The sequence below is a fragment of the Podarcis melisellensis genome (genome assembly GCF_964234715.1).
Source record: "Podarcis melisellensis genome assembly, chromosome: 12".
NCBI lineage: Eukaryota > Metazoa > Chordata > Lepidosauria > Squamata > Lacertidae > Podarcis > Podarcis melisellensis.
In genome coordinates this window covers 55,730,179-55,749,595 of record NC_138544.1, presented here as the reverse complement: position 1 = coordinate 55,749,595, position 19,417 = coordinate 55,730,179, and the positions used below count along the sequence as shown (strand labels likewise).

General features: G+C 45.6%; 1 protein-coding gene across 4 annotated transcripts in view; it reads left to right on the top strand.

The window, feature by feature from the left end:
- Positions 1-19,417, top strand: part of ALS2CL (ALS2 C-terminal like) — a 67,777-nt gene that overhangs the window by 36,372 nt on the left and 11,988 nt on the right. For all 4 annotated transcript variants that reach the window (XM_081931574.1, XM_081931573.1, XM_081931572.1 and 1 more), the window contains exons 10-19: positions 1,749-1,945; positions 2,170-2,235; positions 4,260-4,358; positions 5,106-5,267; positions 5,818-5,929; positions 9,652-9,729; positions 11,814-11,938; positions 14,596-14,769; positions 16,728-16,818; positions 18,252-18,409. In XM_081931574.1, the coding sequence (XP_081787700.1) occupies positions 1,749-1,945; positions 2,170-2,235; positions 4,260-4,358; positions 5,106-5,267; positions 5,818-5,929; positions 9,652-9,729; positions 11,814-11,938; positions 14,596-14,769; positions 16,728-16,818; positions 18,252-18,409 (1,262 nt within the window). The remainder of the gene's footprint in view (positions 1-1,748; positions 1,946-2,169; positions 2,236-4,259; positions 4,359-5,105; positions 5,268-5,817; positions 5,930-9,651; positions 9,730-11,813; positions 11,939-14,595; positions 14,770-16,727; positions 16,819-18,251; positions 18,410-19,417) is intronic.

Here is a 19,417-nt window from a genome sequence, read left to right as displayed (position 1 = left end):
TATAGAGCTCGACTACAATGCAACAGTAACCATTTTCTGTAACTAGCCAATCACTGAACATCACTTTCGATCCTTCATTTGCATAACTATCTACAGTATCCCCCTGCTGGCCCAGGGTGAGAACTTCAGTACATAACAGATCTGGGATGCGAGGGAGAAATTTGGCTCTAAAGGACCTAATTACATGAACTGAAGGGACACGGGTGTCGCTGTGGTCTAAACCACAGAGCCCTAGGACTTGCCGATCAGAAGGTCGCGGTTCGATTCTCCGTGACGGGGTGAGCTCCCGTTGCTCGGTCCCTGCTCCTGCCCACCCAGCAGTTCGAAAACACGTCAAAGTGCAAGTAGATAAATAGGTACCGCTCTGGCGGAAAGGTAAACGCCGTTTCCGTGCACTGCTCTGGTTTGCCAGAAGCGGCTTAGTCATGCTGGCCACATGACCCGGAAGCTGTACACCGGCTCCCTCGGCCAATAAAACGAGATGAGCGCCGCAACCCCAGAGTCGGTCACGACTGGACCTAATGGTCAGGGGTCCCTTTACCTTTTTACATGAACTGAAGCACAGTCGTCCTTTGAGATTCACACTTCTCCAAATTTGGCAATGCAGTTCTCCTGCCAAGGAATGTGTACACAAATGCATGGGATGTGGGTGGCGCTGTGGTCTGAACCACTGAACCTCTTGGGCTTGCTGATCAGAAGGTTGGTGGTTTGAATCCCCACAACGGGGTGAGCTCCCGTTGCTTGGTCCCTGCTCCTGCCAACCTAGCAGTTCGAAAGCACACCAGCGCAAGTAGATAAATAGGTACTGCTGCGGAAGAAAGGTAAACAGCGTTTCCATACGCTCTGGTTTCCATCACGGTGTCCTGTTGCGCCAGAAGCGGTTTAGTCATGCTGGCCACATGACCCGGAAAGCTGTCTGCGGACAAACACCGGCTCCCTTGGCCTGAAAGTGAGATGAGCGCCGCAACCCCATAGTTGCCTTTGATTGGACTTCACCATCCAGGGGTCCTTTACCTTTACAGTGGTACCTCTGGATGCGAATGGGATTCATTCCGGAGCCCCGTTTGCATCCTGAGCAGAACACGACGTGTGCGGGTCGTGATTCGCCGCTTCTGCGCATGACATCATTTTGAGCGTCTGCGCATGCGCGAGCGGCGGAACCCGGAAGTAACCCGTTCCATTACTTCCGTGTCGCTGCAGGATGCAACCTGAAAAGATTTAACCTGAAGCTACTTTAACCCAAGGTATGACTGTACAGTGGTGCCTCGGGTTACATACGCTTCAGGTTACAGACACTTCAGGTTACAGACTCTGCTAAGCCAGAAATAGTACCTCAGGTTAAGAACTTTGCTTCAGGATGAGAACACAAATCGTGCTCCGGCGGCACGGCGGCAGCAGGAGGCCCCATTAGCTACAGTGGTGTTTCAGGTTAAGAACAGTTTCAGGTTAGGAACGGACCTCCGGAACAAATTAAGTACTTAACCCGAGGTACCACTGTATATAATGAGAGCAAGGGGTCTGCATTGGCAATTTGGCAAACTGCGGGGTGCGTTTTGATAGGCAAACAGGCATGGAGCTGCAGAGAGCTGAATGCAAGGCTGGAAAAATGAGAAGGTGAAGTGGGCACTTTTGTGCACCACCCAGCGATGGGTTGATGCAAACTTTGCAGCTGAAGCCCCCTCCTCTATCTCTGCTTCCTTGCTTAATCCCCTCATCCTCCCTGCTCTCCTCCTCTTTCCCTCCCGCAGGCTGTGTGGCAGTGGAAGCTGAGCCATGCCGTGCGCCAGGCGTTGAGTGGCAAGCGAGACTTCCCTCTGTGGGGCGAGGCCGGCCGAGGGAGAGACCCGCCGGTCTGCCGCTTCTCCAGCTTCACTTTCCGAGAGGAAGGAAGGTTGAAGGGTGCGACCTATGAGGGAGAGTGGCGGCTGAGTAAACCCCACGGCAAGTAAGTCCATAACCCCTGTTTGTGTTCTCTCTTTCTCCCTCCAATCCCCACTTCCACTTTTAACTTGTAAAAAAAGGGAGGAGAGAGACAAGCCAGCTAAATGGGCGGAATTGGGCCTGCAGGCCGATAGTTGCTGACCCTGCTCCAATACACAGAGATTGCTTCCCTGGACTGAGTCAAACCTTGGCTTTCCTCTGGCCATAATGGGTTTATCTTCTTTCCAGGGGGACGCTGACATGGCCAGATGGTCGGAATTATGTCGGGGACTTCCAGGAAGGCATGGAACATGGGTAAGGATGCTCCCAGACTCACCTGTCAGGTGTGCAAGGGGAAGAGCTTTGGTCCACCCTGAATTGCACATCTCGATGGTGTGTAAATGGTACTGCTCTATTCTGCATTGGTCGGACCCCACCTGGAGCCCTGTGTCCAGTTCTGGGCTCCACAATTTAAGAAGGAGGTTGACAAGCTGGAAGGTGTACAGAGGAGGGAAATGAAGATTATTGAGGGTCTGGAAACTAAGCAGAACGGTTGAGGGTGTCTGGTATGCTTGCCCTGGAAAGGAGAGACTGTGAGGAGATAGGACTGACATCTTCAAATATCAAAAGGGCTGTCACATAGAGGATGGAGCAAGCTTGATGGACCAGGATGGACCAGGTGTGCAGCCTGGTAGTCATTTTGGACTCACAGCTGTCCATGGAGGCACAGGTCAAATCTGTATCCAGGGCAGCTGTTTACCAGCTCCATCTGGTACGTAGGCTGAGACCCTATCTGCCCGCAGACTGTCTCGCCAGAGTGGTGGTTATGCTCTGGTTATCTCCCGCTTGGATTACTGCAATGCACTCTATGTGGGGCTACCTTTGAAGGTGACCTGGAAACTACAACTAATCCAGAATGCGGCAGCTAGACTGGTGACTGGGAGCGGCCACCGAGACCATATAACACCGGTCTTGAAAGACCTACATTGGCTCCCGGTACGTTTCCAAGCACAATTCAAAGTGTTGGTGCTGACCTTTAAAGCCCTAAACGGCCTCGGTCCAGTATACCTGAAGGAGCGTCTCCACCTCCATCGTTCTGCCCGGACACTGAGGTCCAGCTCCGAGGGCCTTCTGGCGGTTCCCTCACTGTGAGAGGCCAAGTTACAGGGAACCAGGCAGAGGGCCTTCTCGGTAGTGGCGCCCGCCCTGTGGAACGCCCTCCCACCAGATGTCAAAGTGATAAACCTGACATTCAGAAGACATCTGAAGGCAGCCCTGTTCAGGGAAGTTTTTAATATGTGATATTTTAGTGTATTTTTCATCTTTGTTGGAAGCTGCCCAGAGTGGCTGGGGAAACCCAGCCAGATGGGCGGGGTACAAATAATAAATTATTATTATTATTGTTGTTGTTGTTTTCTCTGGAGGGTAGGACTTGAAAAAATGGCCTCAAGTTACATGAAAGGAGATTCCATCCAGGGTGGATTTGATTTAAATAAAATTGATTTAAAACACTAGTCAGTGAGACTTGATTTAAATCATTATTTTTTACATAAAGGTTCAACCTTGCTGGCATCTTCTTAATATTTACAACCAGGTGAAGGTTTCGTTTTTGGAATAATTTTCAGAGTAGTTTTTACAGTTATATAAAAAAATACTGATTTGGTTATACTATCAGAAATACATAGATAATTATGAAATTAGTGTTTATATTTTGAAAACTTTTCTGCTGTACTTTATTGGAAGGAGAAAAACAATCATTTCCTTAATAAAAATTTAAACATTTTATTTAACTAAAACAATAAAGTTATAGCATATGTATCCATGTTTGTTAACCGATGTGGTTAAACAATTTTTTATTTTATTTTTAAACTTAGACTGAGTTTTAGCATGCATGAAAAACTTAAAACAAATCCTTATTTCCTGATGAATAGCCTTTGTACTATAATGTAACTTAAATAGAAAACTATCTTTAGAAAGACTTTTCCTCCGATTTAAATTTTAAAAATCGAATTTAAATTTTAAAAATCGAATTTAAATTTTAAAAATCCATTTTTTGTTTTGTTTTTTAAAATCATTGATTTTTATCCACCTGGATTCCAACTAAACACCAGGAAGAACTTTTCTGAGGGTGAGAGCTGTTCAGCGGTGGAATGGTCTCCTTTGAAAGTTGGTGGACTCTCCGTCCTTCGAGGTTTTAAAATAGAGGTTGGATGGAAATATCTCGGGGATTCTTGAGCTGTCATTCCTGTATTGTAGGGGGGTTAGACTAGGTGAGCATTGGGGGTCCCTTCAGGCCCCACAGTTCTGTGGTTCTATGATCATCTTCTTCTTGGCTGCAGGTTTGGCATCTGCCTCATCCCTCGCGCCTCCGAGGACCGCTATGACTGCTACAAGTGTCACTGGCGAGAAGGCAAGATGAGCGGTTATGGGATTTGTGAGTGAGTAAGCTTTGCAAAGGTTATGGGGTTCACGGGTGGCGCTGTGGGTTAAACCACAGAGCCTAGGACTTGCTGATTAGAAGGTCGGCGGTTCGAATCCCCGCAACAGGGTGAGCTCCCGTTGCTCAGTCCCTGCTCCTGCCCACCTGGCAGTTCGAAAGCACACCAGTGCAAGTAGATAAATAGGTACCACTCCGGCGGGAAAGTAAATGGCGTTTCTGTGCGATGCTCTGGTTTGCCAGAAGCGACTTAGTCATGCTGGCCCTCAGCCAATAAAGCGAGATGAGCGCCACAACCCCAGAGGCAGCCACTACTGGACCTATTGGTCAGGGGTCCCTTTACCCTTTACCTTTTTTAAGCCTTGCAAAAGAGGTTGTTTCCACCTCCTCCATGCTCACACCTGCAAGTGGCTGTTTCCAATTTTACAATTCCATGATTTTATTCTGCATAATCTTCACAATCCTTAAGCATCTTATAGAAACTATACATGCAAATTCCCAGTGGAATCAAACACTAACGACGAGTTAACCCCCTCCCAATTTTTCAAAATAAAACCAGCAGTTTCAAAAATGCACACTATGAATTGAAATTTACGTATTAAAATGCACGTCCCATTTAAATGTCTGGGCAGGCTTGCTTAAGCTTTTAGCTGGCACCAGAAGCAGTTACAACTCTAGAATCAATTGGCAGGGAGTTCCAAAGTTGCAAAGTATCATCCAAAATAGATGTTGCGTGCATTTTCCCCAGGTATGGCGACGAGATGGTCTACAAAGGGTATTTCAAGGACAACGTACGCCAGGGGTTTGGCATCTTGGAGAATGCTTCAGATGCTGAGCAGCCGTTCAAGTACTCCGGGCACTGGGAAAATGACAAGAAACACGGCTATGGCGTCTGGGACGACAAAGAGAGGTAAATCAACCATAAGCTTGGAGCATTTTTCTTTAAGCCACCCGCTGTACAGGTATTTTTGGCATTTTATTTTGTTTTTTGCGTTTTTGTTTGTGTAAGTAATTTTGTATTGTTTTCCTTACATTACTTTCTATGGGAAAGCATGCCTTGGTTTTAGAACGCTTTGGTTTTGGAACGCACTAAGTTTGGGAACCAAGGAACCACGGTATTGAGGTTTGCACAGTGGCGCCCGCCCTGTGGAACGCCCTCCCATCAGATGTCAAAGAGATAAAGAATTACCTGACATTCAGAAAACATCTTAAGGCAGCCCTGTTCAGGGAAGTTTTTAATATGTAATGCTGTACTGTTTTTAACACTGATTGGGAGCCGCCCAGAGTGGCTGGGGAAACTCAGCCAGATGGGCGGGGTATAAATAATAAATTATTATTATTATTATTATTATTGCAGAAAGAGAATATGTTTGGAATGATTTATTCAGCTTTCATCCTGATATTCTGGCAGGGGCATATCCTGACTCTACAATTCTGTGATTCCTCTCGTTCTGTTTCAGAGGGGAGAGGTACATTGGGATGTGGCAGGAAGACCAGAGACATGGACCGGGGCTTGTGCTCATGCAATCGGGCGTCTGCTATCAGAGAACTTTCCACATGGATAAAATGGTGGTAAGGATCACCAGGGAATAAAATGGTTGAACTCTCATGCAGGCTTGTCAGGTAGCCTTCATCAAGTGCTTTCTTTAAAAAAATATATATTTATGATTTTCAATTTTATACATTTCGATCATTTTACAGTCATTTTGACATATCAAAACTTGACTTCCTTCCCCCTCTTTCAGCGGTTCTGTTGCGTTCGCAAAGTAAAGGAAGGACTGGACCCTGATTAAAAACAAGACACGAGGCTTTGACCAGCAAGGCTCTCAAAGAAAAGTGCGTCCACCACACCCCTCACCAGGCCATTTTATTAGCAAAAGAATCTTTTACACAGTGCTCATAAGAACCAATCATTTCCTCTGAGCATTTCATCAAACCCCACGTGGGGAAAAAGTTACACTACAACACTAATTAGCATGCATATATTTTGGGGTAAATAAATTGAGAATTACAAAGGGGTGCATTTGGCAACCCCAGAGCTGAGAAATAAACCAGATCATTACCACCTTCATGTGAGATTTGTTTCCTGGCTCCAAGATTAACATCTTAAGATATAAGAAAACTACAGTGGTGCCTCGCAAGACGAAATTAATTCGTTCCGCAAGTTTTTTCTTCTTGCGAGTTTTTCGTCTTGCGAAGCACGGTTTCCCATAGGAATGCATTGAAAATCAATCAATGCGTTCCTATGGAAACCGCCTTCAGACCAGGTCCGGGGACAGTCTGTCCCCCGAGCTCTTCTGAAGGCTGGGGGGGGGGCACAAGGGCTTTCTTTCCCACCGCCAGTCTTCAGAAGGCTGTTCTGAAGGCTGGCGGTGGGAAGAAAAGCCCTTCTCCCCACCTCCCGCCCGCAAGCTCCGGGGACAGGACGGCTTTGCTACCGACCGCCAGCATTTTAAAAGCCCCCGGGACAGCGGATTTTAAAATGCTGGCAGGCGGCAGCGAAGCCTCCGCTGTCCCGGGGCGGTTTTAAAATGCTGGCGGGCGGCAGCGAAGGCTTCACTGCCCCCCGCCAGCATTTTAAGATCGCCCCGGGACAGCGGAGAAGTCTCCGCTGTCCCGGGAAGGCAGGCGGGGGGGGAGCAAAGACTTTCGCCCCCCGCCGGCCTTCAGAAGAGGTCCAGGACCTCTTCTGAAGGGTGGCGGTGGGCGAAAGTCTTTGCTCCCAACGGCCAGCATTTTAAAAGCGGTCCGGGATAGTGGGAAAGCGCAGCGCAATTCCCTGCTATCCCGGACCGCTTTTAAAATGCTGGCGGTGGGGAGCAAAGCCTTTCGGCCCCCGCCGGCCTTCCTGGACCTCTTCTGAAGGCCGGAGGGGGGCGAAAGGTTTTGCTCCCCACCGCCAGCATTTAAAAGAGGTCCCCGGAGATTTCCCTATGGGCTTTCTTCTTGCGAAGCAAGCCCATAGGGAAATTCGTCTTGCGGAACGACTCAAAAACGGAAAACTCTTTCATCTTGCAAGTTTTGCGAGGCGTTCGTCTTGCGGGGCACCACTGTACATCAAAGTAACTTGCCCACTATCTTTTATGGCCCAGGATGCCTGCCTGGCGAAGCAACTGCTGTGTACGTGACGTGAGGAGAGAGAAATGGGCAGTAGACTGAAAAGGGCATGAAAAGGGCATGAATGTAGAATCTTATGGGATTTAATCAGAAATTATCGTCAATATATCAAACCCAGTCAACACAATGCTTTCATCGTGGACACGATGGCTTGATGTATATTTTATAATTCCTCATGGTAATCCCATCTGATCCCTTCACGGTTCCTTAAATTTATTTTTCATAGTTTCTGCATATCCAAATTAGCTTAATTTGCTCATTTTGTTCATCCACTTTAAATATAAACTCTTTTATAAAACTGCAGGTTATTACAAGAATCCTTCCAATGTTCTTATCCGTTTACAGTTTATTTGTAAATATCTATTCTTTTATATATAAAAAAGTTTGTTATCTTGATTTCTTATTTTTCTGGTAAGTTTTGCCATTTCTGCATTTCGCTGGGCCTTCTGCTTCTTTCCATTTTTGGGCGAGTAGCATTCTTGCCGCTGCAGTTGCACAAATGAATAAATTTCTATACACTTTGGGTAGTTCTGTCCCTATAATTCCCAAAAGGAAAGCTTCTGGTTTTTGTTTTGTTTTTTACAAATGTTATTTTAAACCCATTTTCCAATTCATTATACAGTGGTACCTCGGGTTAAGTACTTAATTCGTTCCAGAGGTCCGTTCTTAACCTGAAACTGTTCTTAACCTGAAGCACCACTTTAGCTAATGGGGCCTCCTGCTGCTGCTGCCGTGGCGCCGGAGCACAATTTTTGTTCTCATCCTGAAGCAAAGTTCTTAACCCGAGGTACTATTTCTGGGTTAGTGGAGTCTGTAACCTGAAGCGTCTGTAACCTGAAGTGTATGTAATCCGAGGTACCACTGTATATCATTTCCCAGGAAGCTTTAACCTTACTACAAGACCATCACACATGATAAAAAGAACCTTCTTTCTCTTTACATCTCCTATACTTACAGTGCTACCTCAGGTTACAGATGCTTCAGGTTACATACGCTTCAGGTTACAGTCTCCGCTAACCCAGAAATAGTACCTCGGGTTAAGAACTTTGCTTCAGGATGAGAACACAAATCGCGCAGCGGCAGCAGGAGGCCCCATTAGCTAAAGTGGTGCTTCAGGTTAAGAACAGTTTCAGGTTAAGAACGGACCTCCAGAATGAATTAAGGTCTTAACCTGAGGTACCACTGTATTTGATTTGGATTTTTGCCAATTTACTCAAGTGCTGTGCCAAAGCAAGTCTTACAAACATCCCTGCAATGCGGTCCAGTATCATATTGCAAGGATGGAGGCTGAGAGACAAGGACCTAGGAGAAATTTGAACCAGCAGAACCTCACTCTTCTTCCTACTTTTTATTTTAAAAAGGGAAGAAAAGTTTCTAGCCCATATGAGTGCAAATAGACGCTTGCAGAGGCGGAGCATTGCCTGGACTCAAGAGTTCCATCAGAATAACTTCTGCAAAATAAAATGTCATTTGAGTTCGTCAAGTTTGCACAGTGTTGTATGGGTTTCATAATTCCACCTTCCTTTTTTGAGTATGCACAGTTAGGAGCATAGCTGTCAACTTACAGATTTGAAAATAAGGGACCAGCAGCCAAAATAAGGGACCTGCAACCTCACCTGTTCCAGGCACTCGAGTCTTCCTGTCCTCCTGCAGTCTGGTCAAACTCATGCTGGTAGCATTGGAACACTGGAACATTGGAACACTGTCCAACCAACATTGGAACACTGTCCAACCAACTTTGTAACCAGAGGTTCAACTGACTAGAATCTGAATCACATGCACCACAAGGCCTATGCAGCCTCAGCTTAAGATGGCTCCCCAGCCTGGCTTTGCACTGCAAAGTTTGCAGCAGCACGTGCAACAAAATGGCATCCAGCATTCAAAAACCTCCTCAGCTTGCATTAACTAGCCACACACAAGGCATGCAAGCTCCACCCCCCAGTCGTTCTTAGACTTCTTATTGGGTGAGCAACACAGCCAAGCTGTGTTGGAGCCTCCCTCCTCCCTGGCCTTTGAAATTTAAGGGACATCATTTAAGGGACATCCATCAATAAGGGACAGCAGCGGGACATGGCTCTGGAATAAAGGACTGTCCCTTCAAATAAGGGACACTTGACAGCTATGGTTAGGAGGCATATTTTGCTAATTTACCTCCCCTTCTCTCCTACGATCTGCAGGGACCTGGGACACTCCTCCTGGAAGACGACTCAATCTTTGTGGGAAACTTCACCAGAGACTTGACTTTTGTCGGCAAAGTGAGTTGTGGGCTTGGCTTTTCGATTGCTCTGGGTTTAAAAGCTGCAAACTGGGCTTGACTGACCACATTTGGGTCGGGAAAGAGTGTGCTGTTTGGAATATATTCCTAAAGCCATGCTTTTAAGATGCTGGAAGGGCCGGATTTAGATTTGATGAGGCCCTAAGCTACTGAAGGTAATGGGGCCCTTTATATGTCCAGCTGTCCTTTGTCAACAACAAATTGTCACTGTTTTTTGTGTTGAATATATGCTATATGCTAATTTATGGACCTAATAGGTTTCTAGAGCCATTTTTTTTTGTTTTTTATCTTATATTTTTGAAATGTACATCCAGTAGTTTTTTTCTTTAATTTTTTTGGGGGCCCCCAAGAGAGTGGGGGCCCTGAGCTATAGCTTGTTTAGCTTATACATAAATCCGACACTGCTCTCTGGTCATCATGAGAACCTCGTAACATGAAGAACTTCATGTTTGCTTCTTTTTCCTTTTCCCTCCTCAACCTTTTCCCCTTTGCTGCTGTGTCACTTCCTTGGGGTATTTAAGCTTCACAGGAGGACCTGTTTTGCTCTTGGACATGGGTAGGCAAACTAAGGCCCGAGGGCCAGATCCGGCCCAATCGCCTTCTCAATCCGGCCCACACATGGTCAGCATGTTTTTACATGAGTAGAATGTGTCCTTTTATTTAAAATGCATCTCTGGGTTATTTGTGAGGCATAGGAATTCGTTCATTCCCCCCCCCCACCAAAACAAAATATAGTCCGGCCCCCCACAAGGTCTGAGGGACAGTGGACCGGCCCCCTGCTGAAAAAAATTGCTGAGCCCTGTTAGAATTCCTGCTCCATGATTGCAGTCATGGGATTGTTGTCTATCACATGATGGTGTATGTTTTCATTCCACAGAGTGGGAAGTGACGGAGACAGGATGTTTGTGTTGCTGTGTTCCGTGAAGTGGGACTATTGTCCTTTGTTCTTTCTCTTTGCTGTCTGATGCTAGAGAGAGAGGGAGCCATGTTGCAGTGCTCCATGTGTGTTTATATGTAAATAAAGTAGATTAGCCAAAATGCTGAGTTACTGAGGTCTGGTACGCATGATGCGAAGACTCTGCAGATCCCTAAGTGTGCCTGTGTCTGTTGGCATCGGTCACTGTGATGTTTGGGCAGAAGAAAGCTTTTGAAGCTCCCGAACGATTTACCAGGAGGGAGAGAACATGCCAGTTGGGCATGTGTCTCTGCCAGGGTCCTACTCGAGTGTAGGACGAGCTCTTGACAACCCCTGCTCTGCTTCAATTCCTTTCTATGGGTTTGTATTCTGCACCCTAACCAAGCTGCCTCAATTTCAACTCAATGCCACAAAATCATTGAGTACAGTTGCTTAAACACAACCACCCCTGAATTCATTTCAACTGTGAAACACAGGTTTTGGGTTGTTGTTTTTTCATAGGATAAAAATGAACTTAAGTTTGCCTTTAAGTAGGCATAAGTTGATAATTTTCACTTAATTCCCTGAAATTCAGGATAAAGGTAAAGGTAAAGGGACCCCTGACCATTAGGTCCAGTTGTGACCGACGCTGGGGTTGCAGCGCTCATCTCGCTTTATTTGCTGAGCGATCCGGCGTACAGCTTCCGGGTCATGTGGCCAGCATGACTAAGCCGCTTCTGGCGAACCAGAGCAGCGCATGGAAACGCCGTTTACTTTCCCGCCGGAGCGGTACCCATTTATCTACTTGCACTTTGACGTGCTTTCTATCTGCTAGGTTGGCAGGAACAGGGACCGAGCAACGGGAGCTCACCCCGTCGAGGGGATTCAAACCGCCGACCTTCTGATCGGCAAGTCCTAGGCTCTGGGGTTTAACCCACAGTGCCACCCGCGTCCCAGAGTTGTGTGTACCATGGCCCAATAGGGATGATTTAGATAAGGCTTTCCCATTCCCCCCGCAAAGCAGGAATCTCAATTTGCCACAGGAAATGCCATCCTTGCCAATGATGCCGGGCTCCCCGAAATTCTGTTGCTGCTATACAATCCAGGGTATGAATGGTTTTGAATGAATGAATGAAAAATTAACTCTGGCTTTTGGGGATGGTTTTCAGGGCAAACTGACCTTCCCAAATGGATTCACCCTGGAGGGCACGTTCAGCAGCAAATCGACCCACGGGCTGCAAACTCAAGGAATCCTGGACACTTCCGGTGAACAGGATGACACCGCAGAGAAACTGTAAGTGGGAATCGAGAGCGTGGTTTACCTCTGAAAGAACGTTCTTTCATATGTGGTCGACTTGTAAAAGGGTAAAGGAGTATTGGGAAATAAGAATAATAATAATACTACAGTATTACCTCAGGTTACATACGCTTCAGGTTACATACACTTCAGGTTACAGACTCCGCTAACCCAGAAATAGTGCTTCAGGTTAAGAACTTTGCTTCAGGATGAGAACAGAAATCGTGCTCCAGCGGTGCAGCGGCAGCAGGAGGCCCCATTAGCTAAAGTGGTGCTTCAGGAACGAATTAATTACTTAACCTGAAGTACCACTGTAAATAATTTTATTTATACCCCGCCCTCCCCAGCCAAGACCGGGCTCAGGGCGGCTAACACAAGATATAAAACAATCAAAATACAATTTAAAAAGCAAGATTAAAATACAACATTCAAATGCAGCTTCATTTCAGCAGAAACTCAAAAAACTTTTTGCGGGATGAAAATGTCAAGTCTTCACCAAGGCTAGCTATCCAGACTGGTCCTACGTGGGCCAGAAAATAATTTATAATGAAGTGAAAATAATGTTTAAAAGCACCTTTTCCCAAAAAGCCATAGTCCGGGGGGGGGGGGGATAATTCAGATGGAAATTCCCAGGTGTCAAAAAGGGTTATTTATGTATGCCACTACGGCGGCCAGAGGCCAAAAATGGAAAACAAGTGAGGTCCCAACCAAAGAAGAATGACAACTTAAGCTGACAGAATATGCACAGCTTGTGGACATAACATATAGAATAAGAGGACAAGAAGAACATGTTTGGAGAAGATTGGACAATGTTTATTGACTATATGGGGGGAATTGTGTACACTTGAAAACGTTGGCAGCCTTCAGATAAATTCAACGGTGTAAATAAGCTTCGGTGGAAGTAATAATGTAATAGGGAATGGTTTCGTTTATGTAAAATCTGCAGGGATTTATGATATATGTAAAATGAACCACGGAATGGGAAGAAGGGGAGTCATTGATATTTTAAGGTGGTATAAATGAATATTCTAAATGGTAAAACAGAAAATGTAATAAAAAATATATTTTGATTATTTTGCTAGAGCAGCCCCAGACTTTGAATCGCAGACAGAAAATTTAATAAAAATTATATAGACAGATCGATTAATAAAAAGAGAAGCTGGTTAACCTCTTAAGTACCAGTGTTTTGGCCTAAAGCGGGGGCAACTTTCTGCCTCCATTTCATAGGCTTGGCGAGTCAGGAGGGAACCTGTTACTGTTGTTAGCAGCTCTGAGCCCGGCTTCGGCTGGGGAGGGCAGGATATAAATAAATTTTTTATTATTATTATTATTATTATTATTATTATTATTATTATTATTATCCAGTCCAACCCCCTTCCACACAAGAATTGCAGCAGATCTTGGGCCAGCTGTTCCCTCTTAGCCTAACCCTCCCTCACAAGGTTGTTTTTGTGGGGGTGAAAACGGAGGCGAGTGGGAACCGCGGTTATTACAATTATTTCGTTATTGTTTTACCACGACGCAAACACGTTTAGAGTCTGTGCTTTTGCTGCCCCCTTGAGCTCTTCGGAGGAAAGGCGAGGAATAAATATAATTAAAAGAAGGCAACGAACGTGGGACTGGAGAAGCCTTGTCTGGGGTGAAGGATCGTTTGTGGCGATTTGATCTTAATTTATTTCTTGCATTTACACCACACCTTTCTCCTCCCCAAAGAGGAGCTTAAACTGGCACACACGGCCCTTTCCCTCCTCATTCAGTCCCCACGACAACAGCAACCCTGAGAGGGAGACAGGGAGAAAGCGGCGACAGGCCCAAGGTGGAGACTCGAACCCAGGTCTCCCAGGTCCCTAATCCAGCCTTTCTCAACCTTCGATGCTGTTGGACTACAACTCCTATCACACACACACCAGTCAGCTTGGCCGGTGGTCAGGGATGATGGGTCTTGTAGCTCAAGAACATCTGAGAGAGGCTGCTCTAACCACTGCACCACGCTTCCTCTCTTGGCTCATTCACACAGGGATGCTGCCTCCGTTACTCTGCAGCTGTCAATGGATGGGAATGTAGGGGTTTGTGTGAATTTGAATGCATAGCAGGGGGTTGGACTAGATTTTTTAAAAATCAATAAATTATCTTTTACCAACCACCAAGACACAGTGAAACCCCCCTCCCGGCAGCTGATAAATTGGGTATACAATATTCAATAATATACATATTCAATATTATTCAATAATAACATATTCAAATCAACCATATGTACAATTATATACCTTTACACTCCTCCTTCCACAAGGTTTATTTAACTTTTAACATTTTAATTGCCCCAAATTCTTCAAATAACTCAATATCTTCTCAAACTAATCCTCCTCTTTCTCACTGACCTTAAACCCTTTCATTTTATGTATTTGCACAGTTAGTTATTCCAAAATTATAATATTATTCAGTTTTTCCCTCCATTGGTTCACCCCTAGCTCTTCTGCATTTTCCTGATTACTCGCTATAACCTGTCTGGCTGCAATTACCATCAGTTTTACCCATTTGCATTCCTCTTTTGTTTTTAACCTGGCAACGGGGGGTTGGACTAGATGACCCTGGGTGTCCCTTCCGACTCTGATTCTTGGAGACCTTGTCTGAGAAACCTTTCTCTCCTTGTTCAGCCAGCTGGGTCAGGAAGTATTCCCGGTTGAGAAAAGATGGGACGGTCTCTGCAGCCCCTTCCTGGAGTTCATCCGCTCAGGCGGTCAAGGGGAAACGGAGGAGGGTTTCATGGGCTTCCACGTTCAGACGAGCAAAGAGCTGAGGAAGTCCCAGGAATATCTCTTCTGCCACAGGTGAGGAGAAGGGGTGGGAGCGAAACCTGAACTCAGGTCACATTTGAAAAGGGAGCCGGGACCATATAACCCCGGTCCAGACCTACATTGGCTCCCAGTTCGTTTCCGAGCACAATTCAAAGTGTTAGTGCTGACCTTTCAAGCCCTAAATGGCCTCAGCCCAGAATAATAATAAATAATAAGAATAATTTATTTATTTATACCCCACCCATCTGGCTGGGTCTCCCCAGCCACTCTGGGCGGCTTCCAACAAAGTATTAAAATGCAGTAGTCTGTTAAACACAGGGACGCGGGTGGCGCTGTGGGTTAAACCACAGAGCCTAGGACTTGCCGATCGGAAGGTCAGCGGTTCGAATCCCCGCGAGGGGGTGAGCTCCCGTTGCTCGGTCCCTGCTCCTGCCAACCTAGCAGTTCAAAAGCACAGAGTGCAAGTAGATAAATAGGTACCGCTCTGGCGGGAAGGTAAACGGCTTTTCTGTGCGTTGCTCTGGTTCGCCAGAAGCGGCTTAGTCATGCTGGCCACATGATCTGGAAGCTGTACGCCGGCTCCCTTGGCTAATAAAGCGAGATGAGCGTCGCAACCCCAGAGTTGGCCACGACTGGACCTAATGGTCAAGGGTCCCTTTACCGTTAGTCTGTTAAACATTAAAAGCTTCCCTAAACAGGTCTGCCTTCAGATGTCTTCTAAACGTCTGGTAGTTGTTCTTCTCTTTGACATCTGCTGGGAGGGCGTTCCACAGGGCAGGTGCCACCACTGAGAAGGCCCTCTGTCTGGTTCCCTGTAACTTGGCTTCTCGCAGGTAGGGAACCGCCAGAAGGCCCTCGGAGCTGGACCTCAGTGTCCAGGCAGAACCTGAAGGAGTGTCTCCACCCGCATCGTTCTGCCCGGACGCTGAGGTCCAGCTCTGAGGGCTTTCTGGCGGTTCCCTCCCTGCGAGAAGCCAAGTTACAGGGAACCAGGCAGTGGGCCTTCTCGGTAGTGGCACCCACCCTGTGGAATACCCTCCGACCAGATGTCAAGGCAATAAACAACTATTTTACTTTTAAAGGACAGCTGAAGGCGGCCCTGCTTAGGGAAGTTTTTAATGTCTGATGCTGTATTGTTTTTAATATTCAGTTTGAAGCTGCCCAGAGTGGCAGTCAGTATAAATGGGAGGGGTATACATTATTATTACTATTATTATTATTATTATTATTATTATTATTATTATTATTATTATACCTACTTTGCCTTTCCAGCAAATCCCTCCTTAGGCTGCTAGATTCATATTTATTTATTTGTTTTATTTTATTTCTCATTTTTTCGTTTACAAACACTACAAATTTACTCTTTCAATTTAAATTACCAAACAATAATAATGACACCCCCCCCCTTTTTTGTGGTTGCTTATGTTATAACTTTTATCACTGCATATCCAATTTAAATCCATTTGTTGTTTATCCTGTATACTCAATTTAAATTGTTTCCAGGCTCATTTTTAATTCAATCCTGCCAGTGTTATAAGCTGTTTGCAATGGTTCTTCAAACAGGCCTTAAATCTTCCCTATTCTGAATTTTTAAAAAATCTCTCTTCTTGATTTCTTATTCTTCCGGTAACTTTTGCCATTTCTGCATACTCTGGGCTACTCGATTCTGAAGTCACAAATGCCGATTTACTGCTGATTGTTAACAGCAGCAAAGCAGTGCATTGCACAAAAATGAGAAAATAAAAAACCCTTCCCGATAATCGATTGGTTAAAGATAAACTAGCAAGCTAACTTAATTTTAAAACTTCTGCTAAGGCGGGAAGTCCAGGAGATTGCTTGGAATCTTGTTTTTTAGGTTGGATATGTGGCTGTAAAATTTTAATCTGAAAAACCAAATAAATAATAAGAATAAAAAATGGGAGGCAAATCATATTAGGAGACGTTTTGAGTGGTGATGGACTACTGTGCTCTGTTAATCTTTGTCCTCTCAGAGGGACTGAAGAGGCTCCCAGGAAAGTTGACTACCTTGAAGAACTCATTGAACACCAGGAGAAGGATGACCTGCAAGATTACCTGCGCCAGGTAACTTGTTGCACGCTGTTTGCATAATAGCTCGGTTGGTGAGAGTCTGATGATGATAACCCCAAGCAGGGCCATCTTTAGCACATGCGCCCCCGGGGTGCAAAGATCTGCCCAGCACCTCCAAATTTAGTTTAGCCCCCAAATTAACTTTTATTATGCCTTATGCCAACCTAGCAGTTCGAAAGCACCTCTGGGTGCAAGTAGATAAATAGGGACCGCTTACCAGCGGGAAGGTAAACGGCGTTTCCGTGTGCGGCTCTGGCTCACCAGAGCAGCGATGTCACGCTGGCCACGTGACCCGGAAGTGTCTTCGGACAGCGCTGGCCCCTGGCCTCTTAAGTGAGATGGGCGCACAACCCCAGAGTCTGTCAAGACTGGCCCGTAGGGGCAGGGGTACCTTTACCTTTATGTCAATATTGGGGATGTGGGTGGCGCTGTGGTCTAAACCGATTGGAAGGTCGGCGGTTCAAATCCCCGTGACAGGGTGAGCTCCCGTTGTTCGGTCCCTGCTCCTGCCAACCTACCCTTGAATCTTTTTTTTTTTAATTGGTTTTACGATTTTATATTCAGCATAATCATCATCAACACAAGAAGATATATATTAATCCTAATATCCCCCCACCCGCCCGACTTCTCTCAAATTCCTCTTCTGGTTCTTTAAATATTTGCTTCTTCTGCTTATTTTATTTTACCTTAATTCTGAAATCTTTTAACTAAATCTTCTTATATTCTTATCATTTTTGTACCAATTCTTTCCAAATTACCTCTTACACTTTATTTTCCCAGTTATCGCTCCTTAACTTTCACACTTGTTTTCTTAATTGTGTTTCCTCAAACCCTCCTAGTGAGTCCACTTCTTTAAAATATATTTGTACAACATAAACGGTTCCCAATCTTTCTTAAAGTCTCCATTTTCCTTATCTGTAAGTTTATCCATAAGCTTCTCCATTTCGGCATATTCCATAAGTTTTGCTTGCCACTCTTTCTGTCTTTTCATCTTTCTATTTTTGGGCTAGCAAGATCTTAGCCGCTGTTGTAGCATGCATGAAAAACTTCTTCCAGTCTTTTGGCAAGTCCTGTCCTGTAATACCTAACAAAAAGGTTTCTGTTTTTTTAAAAACAAACGTCCTAAACATGTTTTTCATTTCATTGTACAGTCATACCTCTTGTTACGTTCGGTTCAGGTTACATCTTTTCAGGTTGCATCCCGCGGCAACCCGGAAGTACCAGAAAGGGTTACTTCCGGGTTTCGCCACTCGCGCATGCGCAGACGCTCAACATGATGTCACGCGCATGCGCAGAAGCAGCGAATCGCAACCCACAAATGCGGAACGGATCCCATTCGCAACCAGAGGTACCACTGTAAATCAATTCCCAATAGCTGAGTCTTGCCTTGAATCTGAAGAGGCTGTGTTTTCCCGTTGCTTTTGCAGGCTCTGCAATCTTCTCTGCACCCGCTGGGGAAATTCCTGAAGGCTCTGACGTTGGCATTCCAGGCCAGCTACTCTGGGATCGGAGCAAACAAGCATCTTCTCAGCATGGCGCAAGAGGAGGTCAAGCATTACGCAAAGAAGATTTGGGAATTCTACCAGTACGTATCTGCACGCTGGGGCGCCCCTCTGGGATGGTCGTTTTTGCTCCGAGAAACTGAAAGAGGATCCACCTTGTAGGTGACCTCTTGCATAGCTTACCTTGTGGCAAATTTTGCCAGGAGATTCTTTTCAAGGATGCGCTAGTAAATCCAAACCCTCAGGGCTTCTGTATATGTGGAGAGAATCTCTTCCTTTAAATTCCTGGGAGTTTATCTCAGTGAAGACCTTACTTGGAAAATAAATACAACCCAGGTGGTTAAGAAAGCCCAACAGAGACTCCATTGTGGAAGAACGATGTCAAACAACATTTGATGATCTCCTTCTACTGGTCCACAATAGAAAATGTCCTTTCCTACTGCATCACGGTGTGGGACGCTGGTTTGACATCATCTGATAGGAAGTGCCTACAGAGGGTGGTGAATACAGCACAAGATATTATGGGCTGTCCCATGAATCCGCTGAATGAAATAGCGGAAGAACGTTGCCCCAGGAGAATGAGGAAAATTCTCAGGGATGAGTCACACCCTGGCTGGCACTTTCTTGATCTCCTGCCCTCGGGCAGAAGATATAGAAGCAGGATTAGTCGCACCAACAGGGTAAAGAAAAGCTTCTATCCATGGGCTGTTAGGCTGCTGAATGAAAAGATAACAACAGGGCAACTGGCTTTCGGGTTTGGTGTGTGTGTGTCAGTAAACGAGGGGAATTAAGACTAAGAGAGCTGAGTGGGGGGTGCTCGTCTAATCTCCCTGCATACAAGTTGTACAAGTGACAATAAAGTATTTCAGTTTCAATATGCAGATAAGTAATAATTGGGCCCTGGAACATGGTTGCCGTTTTGAGGGAATGATAATGGTTCCTGTCACAGCCAATGCAGGAGTTTAGTGAAGATAGAAACAGGGTCCAGGAAGTATTGGAATCCTGGGGTTTCGCAGAAGCACAAGAAATCTTTAATAGAATAATTCACAGGAAGCAAATCCAATGAGCGTCCTCAGTAGCCAATAGGTGCT